At 58.2% G+C, this 12,313-nt stretch overlaps 2 protein-coding genes across 3 annotated transcripts in view; one reads left to right on the top strand and one right to left on the bottom strand.

Annotated features, from left to right (window-relative positions):
* Window positions 1-12,313, top strand: part of RNF123 (ring finger protein 123) — a 50,473-nt gene that overhangs the window by 35,406 nt on the left and 2,754 nt on the right. For both annotated transcript variants that reach the window (XM_050904532.1, XM_050904531.1), the window contains exons 33-34: window positions 235-310; window positions 1,218-1,302. In XM_050904532.1, the coding sequence (XP_050760489.1) occupies window positions 235-310; window positions 1,218-1,302 (161 nt within the window). The remainder of the gene's footprint in view (window positions 1-234; window positions 311-1,217; window positions 1,303-12,313) is intronic.
* Window positions 9,598-11,751, bottom strand: AMIGO3 (adhesion molecule with Ig like domain 3). The gene has a single exon (XM_050904535.1). The coding sequence runs from the start codon at window positions 11,635-11,637 to the stop codon at window positions 10,111-10,113; it is 1,527 nt and encodes a 508-aa protein (XP_050760492.1). The 5' UTR covers window positions 11,638-11,751; the 3' UTR covers window positions 9,598-10,110.

Here is a 12,313-nt window from a genome sequence, read left to right as displayed (position 1 = left end):
TGACTCTTCCCTGGGAGGTTTGGGTCTGGTACAACCACTGTGGTGTGGTGCCACCTCCTTCCGTGCCAGGGCCAAGCTAGGTCTGTGCTGTAAGCCTCCCTCTGTGCATCCACCAGCTCCCAGGCACCGAGCCCGAACTGTAAGGACATGCTGCCCAAAAGCATGCTCTTTGGATGCTGCTCACAGGAAGGCCCATCCAGAAAATACAAACCCTCTCTGCTTTTTTCTACACAGCTCTTGAACCAGGTGCTGAACCGTGTGACAGCTGAAAGGAACTTGTTTGACAGAGTGGTCAACCTCCGTCTGCCGGGTGAGTCCATGTATTTAGTCTCTGTCCCTCTCCGTTGAAAACATGCTGGAGGCATGCCCTTGGGAAGCGAGGGCTTGTACTGAAGGTCGGCGCAGATGTGTGGGATCAGACCTCAGGCCTGCCACATCCTTGGCTGGGAAGCCAGTCTGGTCCCACAGACTGCCACAGAAGTGCTGTCTTCAGAAGACATGTAAATCCTCCAGACGGACGTGAGCGTTGGTGCTCTTCCTAGGCCCTTAGCCTCTGTCTGCCCAGCAGCCCTGGTTCCCTCCAGGATCTCTGTCCTCACGAGGCAGCTGATGCATGGGTCTGGCTCTCCGCGGTGGAAGTGGCAGCCGTGCTGTGCTTGGGCAGGGAGGTGTCTTGCTAGACACTGATCTGACACAGGTTAGGTGGGAGCTGTTTGAAAGGCTCAAAGCCCTGGACAGATTGCAGTTTAGGTAGCAGGCTTGGTTGCTCTGCTCTGCATCGAGTAAAGGGTGCACTGAGTTTCTGGGGGAAGCTGTTCTCAGCAACATCAGCCCTCTTCCTTGTGGAGGTGACTGTGGGCAGCTGAGTTGGTCCTGTTAGCAGAGACTGGCTACAGGTGCTGTGTTATGGGCATCCTATATTTCCTGTACAGCAGCTGGATTTTCCTGCCTGCTTAGGAGCGGACAGACCACCTTCTCCTCTTGAGGCTTGGAAGAGGCAGGGGTGCTCCATCGTGAGGGCAGTGCCTGAATCTGGGGTTCGCATTAGTGGGGAAGACTCCTCTGTCCGTGATGAAACCCATGGCCCCACTGGAGAGCCCAAGTCACGGTGCCTGCCTCCTGGACTGCTCCGCCACCAAGTCTGGAAGTAGTGGCGCAGCCCTGCTCTGCCCGTCAGGCAGTGGCAGCAGCTCTATCTTTCTCTTTTGCTTCCATAGGGCTGGAGAGCGTGGACCATTACCCAATCCTTGTGGCTGTGACAGGGATACTGGTCCGGTTGCTTGTGGACACTGATGTTCAGGGGTGAGTGGCTTTTGACTTCCAAAGCACGGAGTCACTGCATGTGGCATTGCTTTGGGCGCTGCAGTAGTCAGTGCCATGGGAGGTGTTGCAAGAGCGGTGTGGGTGCGTGGGGACCGAACATGCATGGAGCAGGCAGAAGCCAAAGAGCTGCATGCCCCTGCAGCAGCTGCATCCCAGTGCTACTGCTGGGTGCAAAACTCCTTCCTGTGGTGCAGGAAAGCCTTCGTGAGAGGTCACTATGAGATGCTGTACCGACAGCACATGCGCACCTTCCTCCTCGGGATGGGGCCTGGCACTCTGTGTGATGGGACAGCTGCTGTCAGAGGTTGTGAGTGCCGCATGTAAAAGAGCTGCGCTGATGCGGTGATGCAGGCAAAGTGCTGTGACACACAGCAATGGATGCAAGGGAGTTCATTAAAGCTCCTTCGCTCTGGACACATCATGGGGAGGCATCAAAATGTATGCAGAGCTCTCTGGCTGCCCAGAGCTGTGGCACAAGGGTGAGACAAATCCTGCCCAGGCACTTAGGTGATGCTGATTTTCAGATGAAGCAAATCTTCTTGTCTTTATGGTAACCAGCTATTGAGAGAGACAGCAGTGGGGGAATGATGTGGCTGGACAAAGCCACAGCTGACCTGATGCTTTATGTGTGTCTGTGCCTGCTTGTACCGAGTCCTGCAAATAGGCTTATTCTGATACCTTCTGCAGCCCTGCCTTTGCTCTCTCCCAGTGTCATTCGTAGGTGTCTTGCCCGACCACCGTGCCCTGTAGGGTGCTGTAGGAGATGGGGCTCTTCTGTCTGCGCTGCACATCCTGCTTGTTTTCAGGTTTGGAGAACATGTTAGTCTCTGACTTTGCAGAGAGCAGAGCCCCATCTGGCCGAGCGGCTCAGCCCTGCAGCCAGTCTTTCAGCTCCTTCTCTCAAGGACTCAAAGATGTACACAAATATATCTAATTATATCCTGCCTCCCGTGGCTGCTGCACCAGTCTCACAGCCCCAAGTGTGACAGTGCCAAGAGCTTAGCACAAGGTCATTGATCAGTGGCCTTTCTGGACTGTGAACAGGGGTGGATTTTGCTCGCCCCAGAATCCTGCTCTGTGGAAAGGGCAAACATCATGAATTTGACGCCACAACTCGACACTTCTTCCTGGAGGGAAGGGGGGAGGTGATAAAGCAGTTCCCTGCATGCCAGGCAGGATGAAAAGTCCTTCCCTGGCTCCCTGTCCCTTGAACATCTGTCCGAGGCCAGGTAACTTGTAGAGTTGAAGAGGGGAAGGGATAAAGCTCTTTCTCTGGCCCTCAATTTAGCAAACTCCGAAGAGCGCTGGGAAGATGGTAGTGTGATGACAATCACATCCTTCCTAGCCTGCAGGGAGTCCTGGGGAGACAAAAAGCTTCCAGACTGTCTCCTTTACCTGAAAAGCCAGTTGTGCTTTGGGTTAGTGAAACCCAGGCAGCCGGTTGTCAAAGGGGCTGTACATTGCCAAGCGGCACTGTCCCCTGTCTGCTAACAGCATCTTCCGCGCCTTGGGCAGCGGCGGGCTGCGCGGTCGCAAACCAGAGGTGCCATATCCTGTGGTGTGCGGTTGGGAAGTGGCAAGTCTCTGACTGATCTTCAAGGGCTTTGTAGTCACTTCCTTGGGTACTGGAAAGCAGAAATAAATACAAAACGGGGGAATGATGCAAGAAAAGCATCATGTCCTCATGGTGGACCTAGGTGAGCAGAAGAAGCACAGGGTGGAACAGGAGGAAGCCAGGGAAAAATGTCTATAAAATTAAATGCTTCTGTGTGATTTTGTAAGGGCCTGCACTAAATCTGAGGTTTGGTACGTCACTGATCTGCAAAAGGCAAGCAAACGTTGCAGGGGAGCCATTGAGGTCAATCAAGACAAAAGAACCGAGGCTGGTGGCTTGGAGACCCTCTACCGCTACCTAAGCAGAGGGGATGGGCAGCCTGATGGTAGAGATCAGCGTGGCCACAGGCAGCGTAGCTCACATGGAAGGGAAAACTGAGCCACCCACTCTCTTTGCAGCACTCTGAATTGAGGACTGGGGTGCAAGTGTTGTATCCCATTTACAGAGTGGTTCTGCTCTGTGCAGGCGTGTTGGAAAACAGCAAACAGGGACAGGATGGAGAAAACCAGCAGGTATGAGAGGAAACGCAGAGGCTTTTCTGCTGCCTTTGCATTCCTCAAGGGTTCAGTCCTGGTTTGATCCTGTGTGCAAGTCTCTTGGCACCATTGCCGCAGGGTGCTGAAGACTGGGAGGTGCAGCTGGGGTGAGCAGAGCCCCACAGGGATCTCCTCCCCACAGTCGCCCAAAAACCAGGGAGATGGTACAGGTCAACGATGGCTGGCCCGGAGCAGGGCAATGGGAAGTGTCTGTCTCCAGGTGCGTGAGTAAGAGCATGGTCCGTGGAATGGAAAAGGAGAATTTAAACCTTCCTCAGGTCTGCACACTCCCATGGGAGATGATTGCCATGGGTCGTGTTGCTGCAAGGAGTAACTGAAGAGATTTAAAGGATCCCATATGTAACCAGGCTCTCCAGAGCAGACCCGTTTATATGAACTCAAGAGGAGACAGCTTTCCTTTTCCCTTTTTCCCTTCCTCTCAGTGCAGCGAGTAGGATAACAGGACGGGTTTTTTTCCTTCCTCGGAAGCACTCTGCCCGGGCAGTGCTGGAAGCAGGTCCCATTTGGTAACTCCCAGATTGCCAGCAACCATTAACAGAGAGAGATTGTGCGACCCATATTTGCACGTAGGAACTTCTCTGTGGGAATTACCTGGGACACTAGCGTTACGCTGACTGGTTCCCTGCGAGGAGGCTCTGCCCCAGAGGATGAGGACAGGGGCAGGACCTCGTGTGACTTCCTTGGCTTGGCTGTGTTTTTTCTGGTTGCCTCTAACCCAGTGAGCCAATGCTGTGCCAGGCGCTTGGTTGGAAGGTGCTGCAAGCTTTGTCCTGGGACAGAGAGGACGGGTTCATATGGGAGTGGAGGAGTGAGGTCCCATTTATGGGGCCAAAACGTTGCAGTGGGGAAGGGTGGGAGTAAGGAGAGCCAGGCCCCTGCCGACTCATCCAGCCATGTTATCAGGATGCAGTCAGATGCCTCGGCTGCTCCTTGCCCAGCACAGGATGCTCAGCCAGGCATCAAGTCCTCTTGCTGCGGACTCCTGGCATCAAACAGAGCCATTAAGCACAAGAAAAGGGAACGTTGCCCAGGCTGGGATGTGATGAGACAGTTGATACATCGTACGCCTTAATCCCTGGATGGAGCGGGCTGTGCTTTTGAGAGAGAAGAAATGCGTTTCTTCCTTAGGTCCGGCAGGACGGCTGGTGCTGCTCGTGGTGAACCAAAGCTTCAGTGCCCACCTCGTCCGGGCCTACTGATCTTTGTAGCAGGGCCTGGGGTTTTTCATGGCTCGGCTCCCTCACTGGATGTAACGAACTTTGCAAACAGGGGCAGAGGAGAATTAGTGCAGGGCACAGATGGGGAGCTGCTACCTCAAGCTGGGGTCCCTCAGCAGAGAGTCTTCTCGTTCCCAGGCAGGAGCGTGGCAGTTGCCCTGTGTTTCCCAGCAGAGCAGCTGCATGTCCCTTGAGGGCTTGCCGGGAGGGAGCTAAACCTCGTTGGCAAGCGAGAGTGGAGCAGCCTGGCACTGGGGGATGGGCTGTCTCACCAACAGGCGACAGCTCCTTGGTTTAAAACTATTTTGGCCTCTGCAGTGTTGTTGCGGGACTGCTCGGACCTCCTGACGTGCTGCCCCCTCCCAGCCCTGAGGTCCGACAGCAGTTGAGCAGCACCTTCGTTGCGGGGAGTCTCAGCGCCTGGCAGGGCCAAGGAGGCAGGGATGCCCGTGTGCTGCCTGTTTGCCAGGCCCTAATGACTGAGCCTTGGTTTTGCGGGGAGGAGAGGGAAGGCAGGATCTGGCAGGCTGAGCCAGGAGTTGGGCTGAATCGTTGGGTCTGCGCCAGAGACCCTGGCTGCCTTCAGCTGGTATCATCCCCCCGTTTGTCTGCTAAATAATTGAGCAGATTTTCTATTAAGCCTCCTTTGGAGTGAGCTAATGGAGCGGCGTTGGCCAGAGCTTGTGTAAGGATCCTGGCGAGAGCGAGCAGCAGGGGAAGGGGTGAAGCCCGAAGGTGAAGCTGTTGGTCCCCTGCATGCGAGGGCACGTTGTAATTAGGACTGGGCATATAGGTTGGAACAGGCTTTGTGAAAAGTGAGTGGCCATCCCAGAGCGGAGATGAGCCATGTTGTGCCAGGGCTCGGCCACCGCTCCGCTCCTCGGGCTTCCCCCATGCCCCAGGGACACCATCCCCTTGGAGGCAGGGGGAGCAAGGCCGGGCAGTGCGTTCCACAGCCCTGCCCATGGCTGATGCTCTCAGTGTGAGTCTGGAAGGTTAGGGCACATGCAAGGAGCCAGCGAACTTGTCTGTAGTGCAACTGTACAAGAAAAGACCTAAGCAGCCTTCAAGGTGCATCTCCCAGGGACTTCTGCCTGAAAGATGGAGAAGACAGAGGGAAGAGCACTGTGGTCACCAGGAACGTGGTGGTACCAAGCCAGCAGAGCACAGGACGGGGATCCTGGGCCAGAAACAACCACGCTGTGCCAGTGAGATGCTGAGCACGAGCCAGTGGGACCCACCAGGAGGAGCGGCACGGGCTGACATGATGTTGGGGTAATTCTGGCTGAATCTCTGCACTGTTCTCCTTTGCACAGTACAGATGGGTACAGAGGGACGGACTGGCACGAGGGAGGAGATGGAGAGGTTTCCTGGGCAGAAGTAACATGTTGGTGAGCGAGAAGGTGAGGAGGCACGAGGCCAGGTGGGGGAGGCAGGCTAAGCAGACTCTGTTCGATTGCTAGATGGTTTTGGGGTCACCTCCACTGGAAAAGTCACAGAAGATCCCAGTCTGCAGGTTCCTAAACTCAGCCTGGCCACCCACCTGCGTGCTCGAGCATTGCTGGGACCCTGGGGACTTGGCTCGTCCCCACTGGACATGGTATTTCTCTGCAGTCCCATAGGACACTGTAATTACTGATCACTTAAACACTAATGCTCCTTCAACATGTATTGATGAGCGAGCTGTGGTGGAAGGAGGTGCATGCACCACTCAGTCTAAAGGAGTCCTTGCTACCTTGCTCTAAAAACTCAGAAAATGAGTGGTACTCAAGTCTTGCAGTGTGTAACGTATCGGGGTGAGAGTGAGCCAGAGCATGGAGTGACTAGCTCAGACCTAGGTTTCATGGTTAAAAAATGAGTCTGGTCTTACTGATCTTACAGTTTTTGCAAGCTGCAAGCTCCAAACACTGCGTCCTGAGCAGTGGGACTGCCAAGGCTGGGATCTCCCGGCCCCTCGGGGCTGTCGGGCACATGCTGGGAGGCAGGAGCAGACATCGTGCTGGCCAGCACCAGGCTTTGCTGCTTCCAGCTCTTTGGAAAACTGTGAGCATCGTAAGGAAGGGATCCAGGTCCAACCATGTACATCATGTGTCCAGCCCCGGCAGCAGGAGAACAGGAAGGGACTGGCGTTCAGCACGTGTGTGTTGTCCTGGCTGAGGTGCGAAGTGCCAAGGGAGACAGGAGTCAGCATTGGAGGCGGGTCCCCAAAGCTAGTCCTTGTCCCTGCATGTGCAGGTGTGGGTCCCTGCGTGCCGGGGATGCCATGCTTTGTGCTGACCCATTACTTTACCCTGCGGAGTCAAGGAGCGGGAGGCCGGTTTGGCAGCGAGCCGGGGCTGTAATGGTGCAGATGGCTGCCGAGAGAGGACGGTGTATTCCTCGGGGACCATCCATTACATTTCCCAGCTCCTGCCTGTCAGGGAGGCTGTGCTCCTGGCTATGTTTTCCCTTGCTGAGATGATTTGCCTTTCAGGCTGCTTAATGAACTGCTTCGACAGTTCAAACTGCCTTGCCTTGCTCGTTGGAGCAGCAATATGTGGTGCGGGGTCCTTTCCGAGCATCAGAAGGGTGCGAACACAGCAGCAGGATTTTCCTGGGTAAAGGCGGCAGGGAGTCCTTGGGGGCAGCACTGATACAAACCTCAGATATGCTGTCCCCGGCATAGTGGGGCTTAGCCTTCCTGCAGGGATAGGAGAATTGCAGCCAGCCTAGAAGAGCTCTCCTGGGCTTCTCCAGGCTGGTGTGTCCCACTCCAGTTGGCCTGAGCTTTCCCTGAGCTTCAGTCATTAGCCTCAGCTGAGGACGCAGCTTTGCAGGAGCACTAATGCCTGGGAAGCTTATGTTGGCACCAGGGAGAGGGTAAGTTTGCAAGGAGACCTACAAGGATGGCGACAGAAGAGCAACGGGTGGGTAACACCCACTCCGAGTGCTGGAGCCCGGAGCAGCACTTCACCTTTCCTTTTGGAGGAAGATGTGGTGCTTAGATGCAGATGTGCTCCAGCATGGGCTCGGCACCGTCTCGGCAGGCGTGGGCCACACTCGGGGCAGTGCCCTTGTTGGGTTTGGACCTGGGCCCTCTTGGCTGGGTCTCTTCTCTTTCCCAGACATTCCCTGGGCAAGCTCAAACCACCCTTCCCGTGGGATCCCTGCCTGGGTGCAAAGCCAGGGGATGGCATCGCCTCAGCTCCATCCTCAAGGGGCAGGGTGCCACTCACCTATCCGTCCGACACTGAAGCACCTCATCAGCCCCTGGCAGCACCCCAACGTGGCTGGCTCGGCATCCCGGGCTCGTCAGGAGTGCTGCGCTAACGCGAGGTGACAGGGCCGGCAGCAGCGGGCGCGTGGGGAGCGAGGGCGCAGGCCGGCGGGGCCTGTCGCTCCGCATCCTGTCGCCTTCGCCAGCCGCCGAGCAGCAGCCGCGGGGCACGCAGCAGCGGGGCACGTATCGCGTGAAGCTGCGCGCAAGGTCGGTGTCAGGAGGGGCGCTGGGAGGCTGCGGTTGTCTCAGGATAGCTGCTCTCCCAAACGCTTTCCCCTCCTTGGATGGGTGGGGGGTTTCTGACAAGCACTTTGGGCATGGTTGACTTTTTGCTGGGAAAAAAGCTGCTTGTTTTCTGGCTGAAAAAGTTGAAGGACGGGTGCTAGTGCTGTCCCGATGTCACAGGGACCTTTCCCCTCCCACCGGTCGCAGGGCTGCCAACGGCTCTTGGGGCCGGGGCGCATGGCTACGGGGGGCTGTGGGCTGGGGGGAAGGTCTGCGAAGGGTCCTGGTCCCCGTTTGCGCTGCCCGGGTTGTGTCTGAGCTGTGCTCCTGCCAGCAGGGTGGCCCCAGCATCCCCTGCGCTGCAGGTGACAGCCACGTGCTCCTGCTCTGGCTGTGAACGGGATGATGGTGGCCAGGCAGATGGGGGGACACCCTTATTCCTCTGCGGGATCGGGCAGGCGTTATGGGGGGCAGAGCCACTCCCTGTGCCAGGGCGATGCAAGGCTGGGTGCTGGAGAAAGCAGCGCAGGTGTCCAGTGAGGTGGGGGCTCCATCCGCTTAGGGCACCGGGACTCAGCCAAAGACAGGGCCAGTCCGACCCCGAGTGGGTCTCCCCAGAGCGCCTCTCCCCTGCATCTAAATCCTGCTCATCCCTTTTGGGGTCTGGATGTGCCCTTGTGTCAGTTGGTGCAGCTCCCTCCCCAGCTCCCAGGCATCACTTTGGAGACCTGCCCTCCCAGGAACAAGCCACTGGATGCTCCTCTCGAACCAGCCCCAGGCCACCAGCTCTGTCTCGGCGCATTTAACCCCCTCGCTGAGGCTGCCCTAATGCCTTTTGATGGGAACAGAGGCTGTGAGCCCGGTGCGAATCGCCTGGGTCTGTGTGTGGGGCCAGCGGGAATTTGGAGCTCCCTCAGACCCCCAGACTCCCACTGCTGCGCCCATGGGTTGCAGGGTGGCTGCACGCCACTGCCCTGCAAGGGCAAGGAGACACTCAGCCCAGCGTGAGCTTAAAAAAATAGGCATTTTTATTCCAATGTAACTAGAGAATTACGACCCAAGAGAGGAGAGGATTACTCACATTTATCGATAGGCTTATTAGATTACTGCCTACATAGCTGTGCTTTAGCAGCGCGTTTGTCCGCCTCAAGGAGAAGCAGCGAAGGAGGGTGGTGCATCTGAGACCTCATCGTCCTTGGTGGCACAGGGAGCTCTGAGCAATGCGGGCCAGGGTGCTGTATCGCATCACCTAATCCTGCTTTGACTATTTGCAGCTTCCCAGGAAGCAAAAGCTTGTAACATTTGCTTGGCTGCACGGCTGGTCAGGTGCTGAGCTCCATCCCTCCTGCATGGCCACGTACAGGGAGGGGGCACGTACCCCCACCTTGCGACAAGGTCACGCTCTGCCCGCTCCCGACCATGGCATGCTGATGGGGACCGGCACGAGCTGGGAGAGGACGGTGGCACTGCCATCCCCAGGGGCCCTGGCATGAGCGAGGACAGTGCCCCACTTGTCACGGCTATTCCTTGGCCTCAGGGTCCATGGTGGTGGCGCCAGGTTGGGTCTCGCTTGCCCGGGGATGTGGCAGATCGCTGGCCCCAGTGTCACTGTTAGGGACTTTGGCTGCCAAAATGAAGTGGGGGTTTCTCAGGCGTGCTGGGTTCATCAGCATTACCCTTGTGCTAACGAGGCCGTTGCCAGTGGCTTACACAAGGAGCTCTTGCCGGGCACCGACATGCCCCCGGCCCAAAACCCACCAGGAGCTCATGGCTGAAGCAGTTGTGGGTGATGCCGATAACCCTCGTGGGTCGCAGTCAAGCCGGGAATTTGTGGTGCCTGATAATCCTGCTTCTAGCAGCGATGGAGGAGAACAGCTCTTGGGAGGCCCTGGCTCTGCTCCCAGCTCTGCCCTGCTACGACACAATGGGGGTGTCCGAAAAGACAGAGCTGATGGACTCCGAGTCCGACTTGAGCTGCAGGACCTTGGAGTGCTTGGGGTCAGGGAAGTCCTCACCAAGGGCCAGGCGGATCTTGCCGTTCTGCGTCTCCCTGACGGGCTCGAGGAAGACCACGTGCTTGTTGGCACTGGCCTTGCGGTTTGGCCCGTCGGTGGCAGGGGGAGTGGCGCTGAGGATGGAGGACTGGGCGCTGCACTCCTGCGGAGGGCTGAGAGGAGCCGCCTTCTTGCAGCAGCTCAGGCAGCGGCAGGGCGTGAGGTACAAGTACATGAGCACGAGCAGCAGGCTCACGATGCACCCCAGCAGGGTCGTGAGGCCGGTGCTGAAGATCTCCCCGTCCGGCTTGGGGTAGTGAACCGTCACGTTGACTTCGCACAGCCTGCTGAAATTGCGGGGGCTGTTGATGGCCAAACCCACATAGACCCCCGAGTGCCAGGGCTTGGCCGCTGCGATCTTCAGGCTGCCGTTGTGGTAGACCTCCAAGGAGCGGTTGCTGTTCCCCGGGTGTTTGATGGGCTCGTGGTGAGGGGAGATCCACATGTAGGTGGTGGCCGTGGCCGGCAGGCTGGTGTTGCAGGCGAGCAGGAGGGTCTGGCCCACCATCACGGGGAAGGGCACAGGGTGCACGTCTTCGGGGCCCGCTGAGCAGTTCTCAAACATGTGGCTGTATTTGAGGAACTTGATCAGAGACCGGGGCACATTGTCAGACACCTTGCAGGTGTGTTCTTCAAAGAAATCCTTTACGGAGCTGAAACCTCGCTGCTTCCAGCGCTGGAGCATCAGGTAGAGCGGGCAGCTGCACCTGACGGGGTTGTTGTGCAGGTACAAGCCGTTCCTGATGTTTTCAGGCAGAGCCGCCAGCTCCTCCACAGGGATGCTGCTCAGGCTGTTGGAGGAGAGGTCCAGCGTGCGGAGGCTGTAGTTTCCCAGCCCCTGCACTGAGTGGAAGGGGAAGGTGGTCAGGTTGTTCCAGCTCAGGTAAACTTTCCGCAGGCCGCTCAGCTTGGCGAAGGCATTTTCATCCACTCGCATAATGCGGTTGTTGTAGAGCAGCAGCTCCTCCAAGCTCACCAGCGCGTCAAAGTAGTGCGTCTCGACAGCGTGCAGGTGGTTGGAGGACATGTCGAGGTGCCTCAGGTAGGAGGCATTGTGGAAAGCCTGCGGAGAAAGGTCCTTAATCTGGTTGTGGCTGATGTGGAGGGCCTCGAGGTGCGGGAGGGTGGCCAGCCAGCGGTCGTGGAGCTGGGTGAGGGCATTGTGGCTGAGGTCCAGCGTGGTGGCGGTAGGCGGCAGTGCCCGGGGCACGTGCTGCAGCATCTGCCGGCTGCAGCTCAGCAGGTCGGAGGTGCAGATGCAGGCGGCTGGACAGCTGTGGGGCAGTGGGGCAGCACGGGGAGCGTGGCCGTGGGCACACAGCTGGAGCAGCAGCAGCAGCTTTGCCACCCACGGCCAGAGCAGGTCTGTGGGCGCCTGCAGGGACATTGTGCTGGGCGGGAGCCTCTGTGCAGCCCGGCAGCACAGCCAGGCTCGACAAGACGCAAGAGAAAACGTGCCGTGGTCCTCCCCGGTCTCTCCCTCTGCTGTCTTGGTGGGGGGGCTCTACTGAGCATCCACAGATGCCCCTTTGCACCCCGCAAAGGAGGATCCTGATTCCAGCTGTGGGGCTTGAAAAGCATTAAAGGGTGGCATTGCCCTGCCCAGCTCTGCCGCGTCTCACGCGCGCGAAGCTGCCGCGTACCTGTGCTCCGGCCAGCCGTGGGCTGCCCAGCACCCGGGTGCAGGGGGTGGGTGGGAGCCGGTGTCTGGCATCAGGGGGCTGAGATGCTCTGGCGTTTCAGGGCTGTGTTTTGGGCTCGGCGAACGCCTCGCTGCCTCCCGGAGCCGTGCATCCCTGAAGCGCGAAGTTTCTCACAGCTCAGCGCTGCCGCAACACATCCCCGTGCTCCAGCCTCCAGTGAGCCCCGTCCGGCGTCCGGCGTCCGGCTTCCTCCCAGCCAGCATCTCCCAGGGAGCTGGGCTCGCTGTGGGAACGCGGTCTCGCTCCTGCCCCTATTTATATCCTGCCTGGCGGTGCGCGGCGTGTGGGCCGGGCGGGATCCCATTGGTCCCGGTGCGGGGAGTGGTGGCCGCGGTGGTGGCCGTGGCCGTAGCCCTCCCT

Source organism: Gymnogyps californianus, chromosome 13 (assembly GCF_018139145.2).
Source record: "Gymnogyps californianus isolate 813 chromosome 13, ASM1813914v2, whole genome shotgun sequence".
Lineage (NCBI taxonomy): Eukaryota > Metazoa > Chordata > Aves > Accipitriformes > Cathartidae > Gymnogyps > Gymnogyps californianus.
The sequence above is the reverse complement of the archived record's forward strand: the minus strand, read 5'-3'. Positions and strand labels throughout refer to the sequence as shown.

Bases quoted from the DNA above. Each gene is read 5' to 3' on its own strand.
- AMIGO3 (XM_050904535.1), bottom strand. From the start codon at position 11,637: ATGTCCCTGCAGGCGCCCACAGACCTGCTCTGGCCGTGGGTGGCAAAG.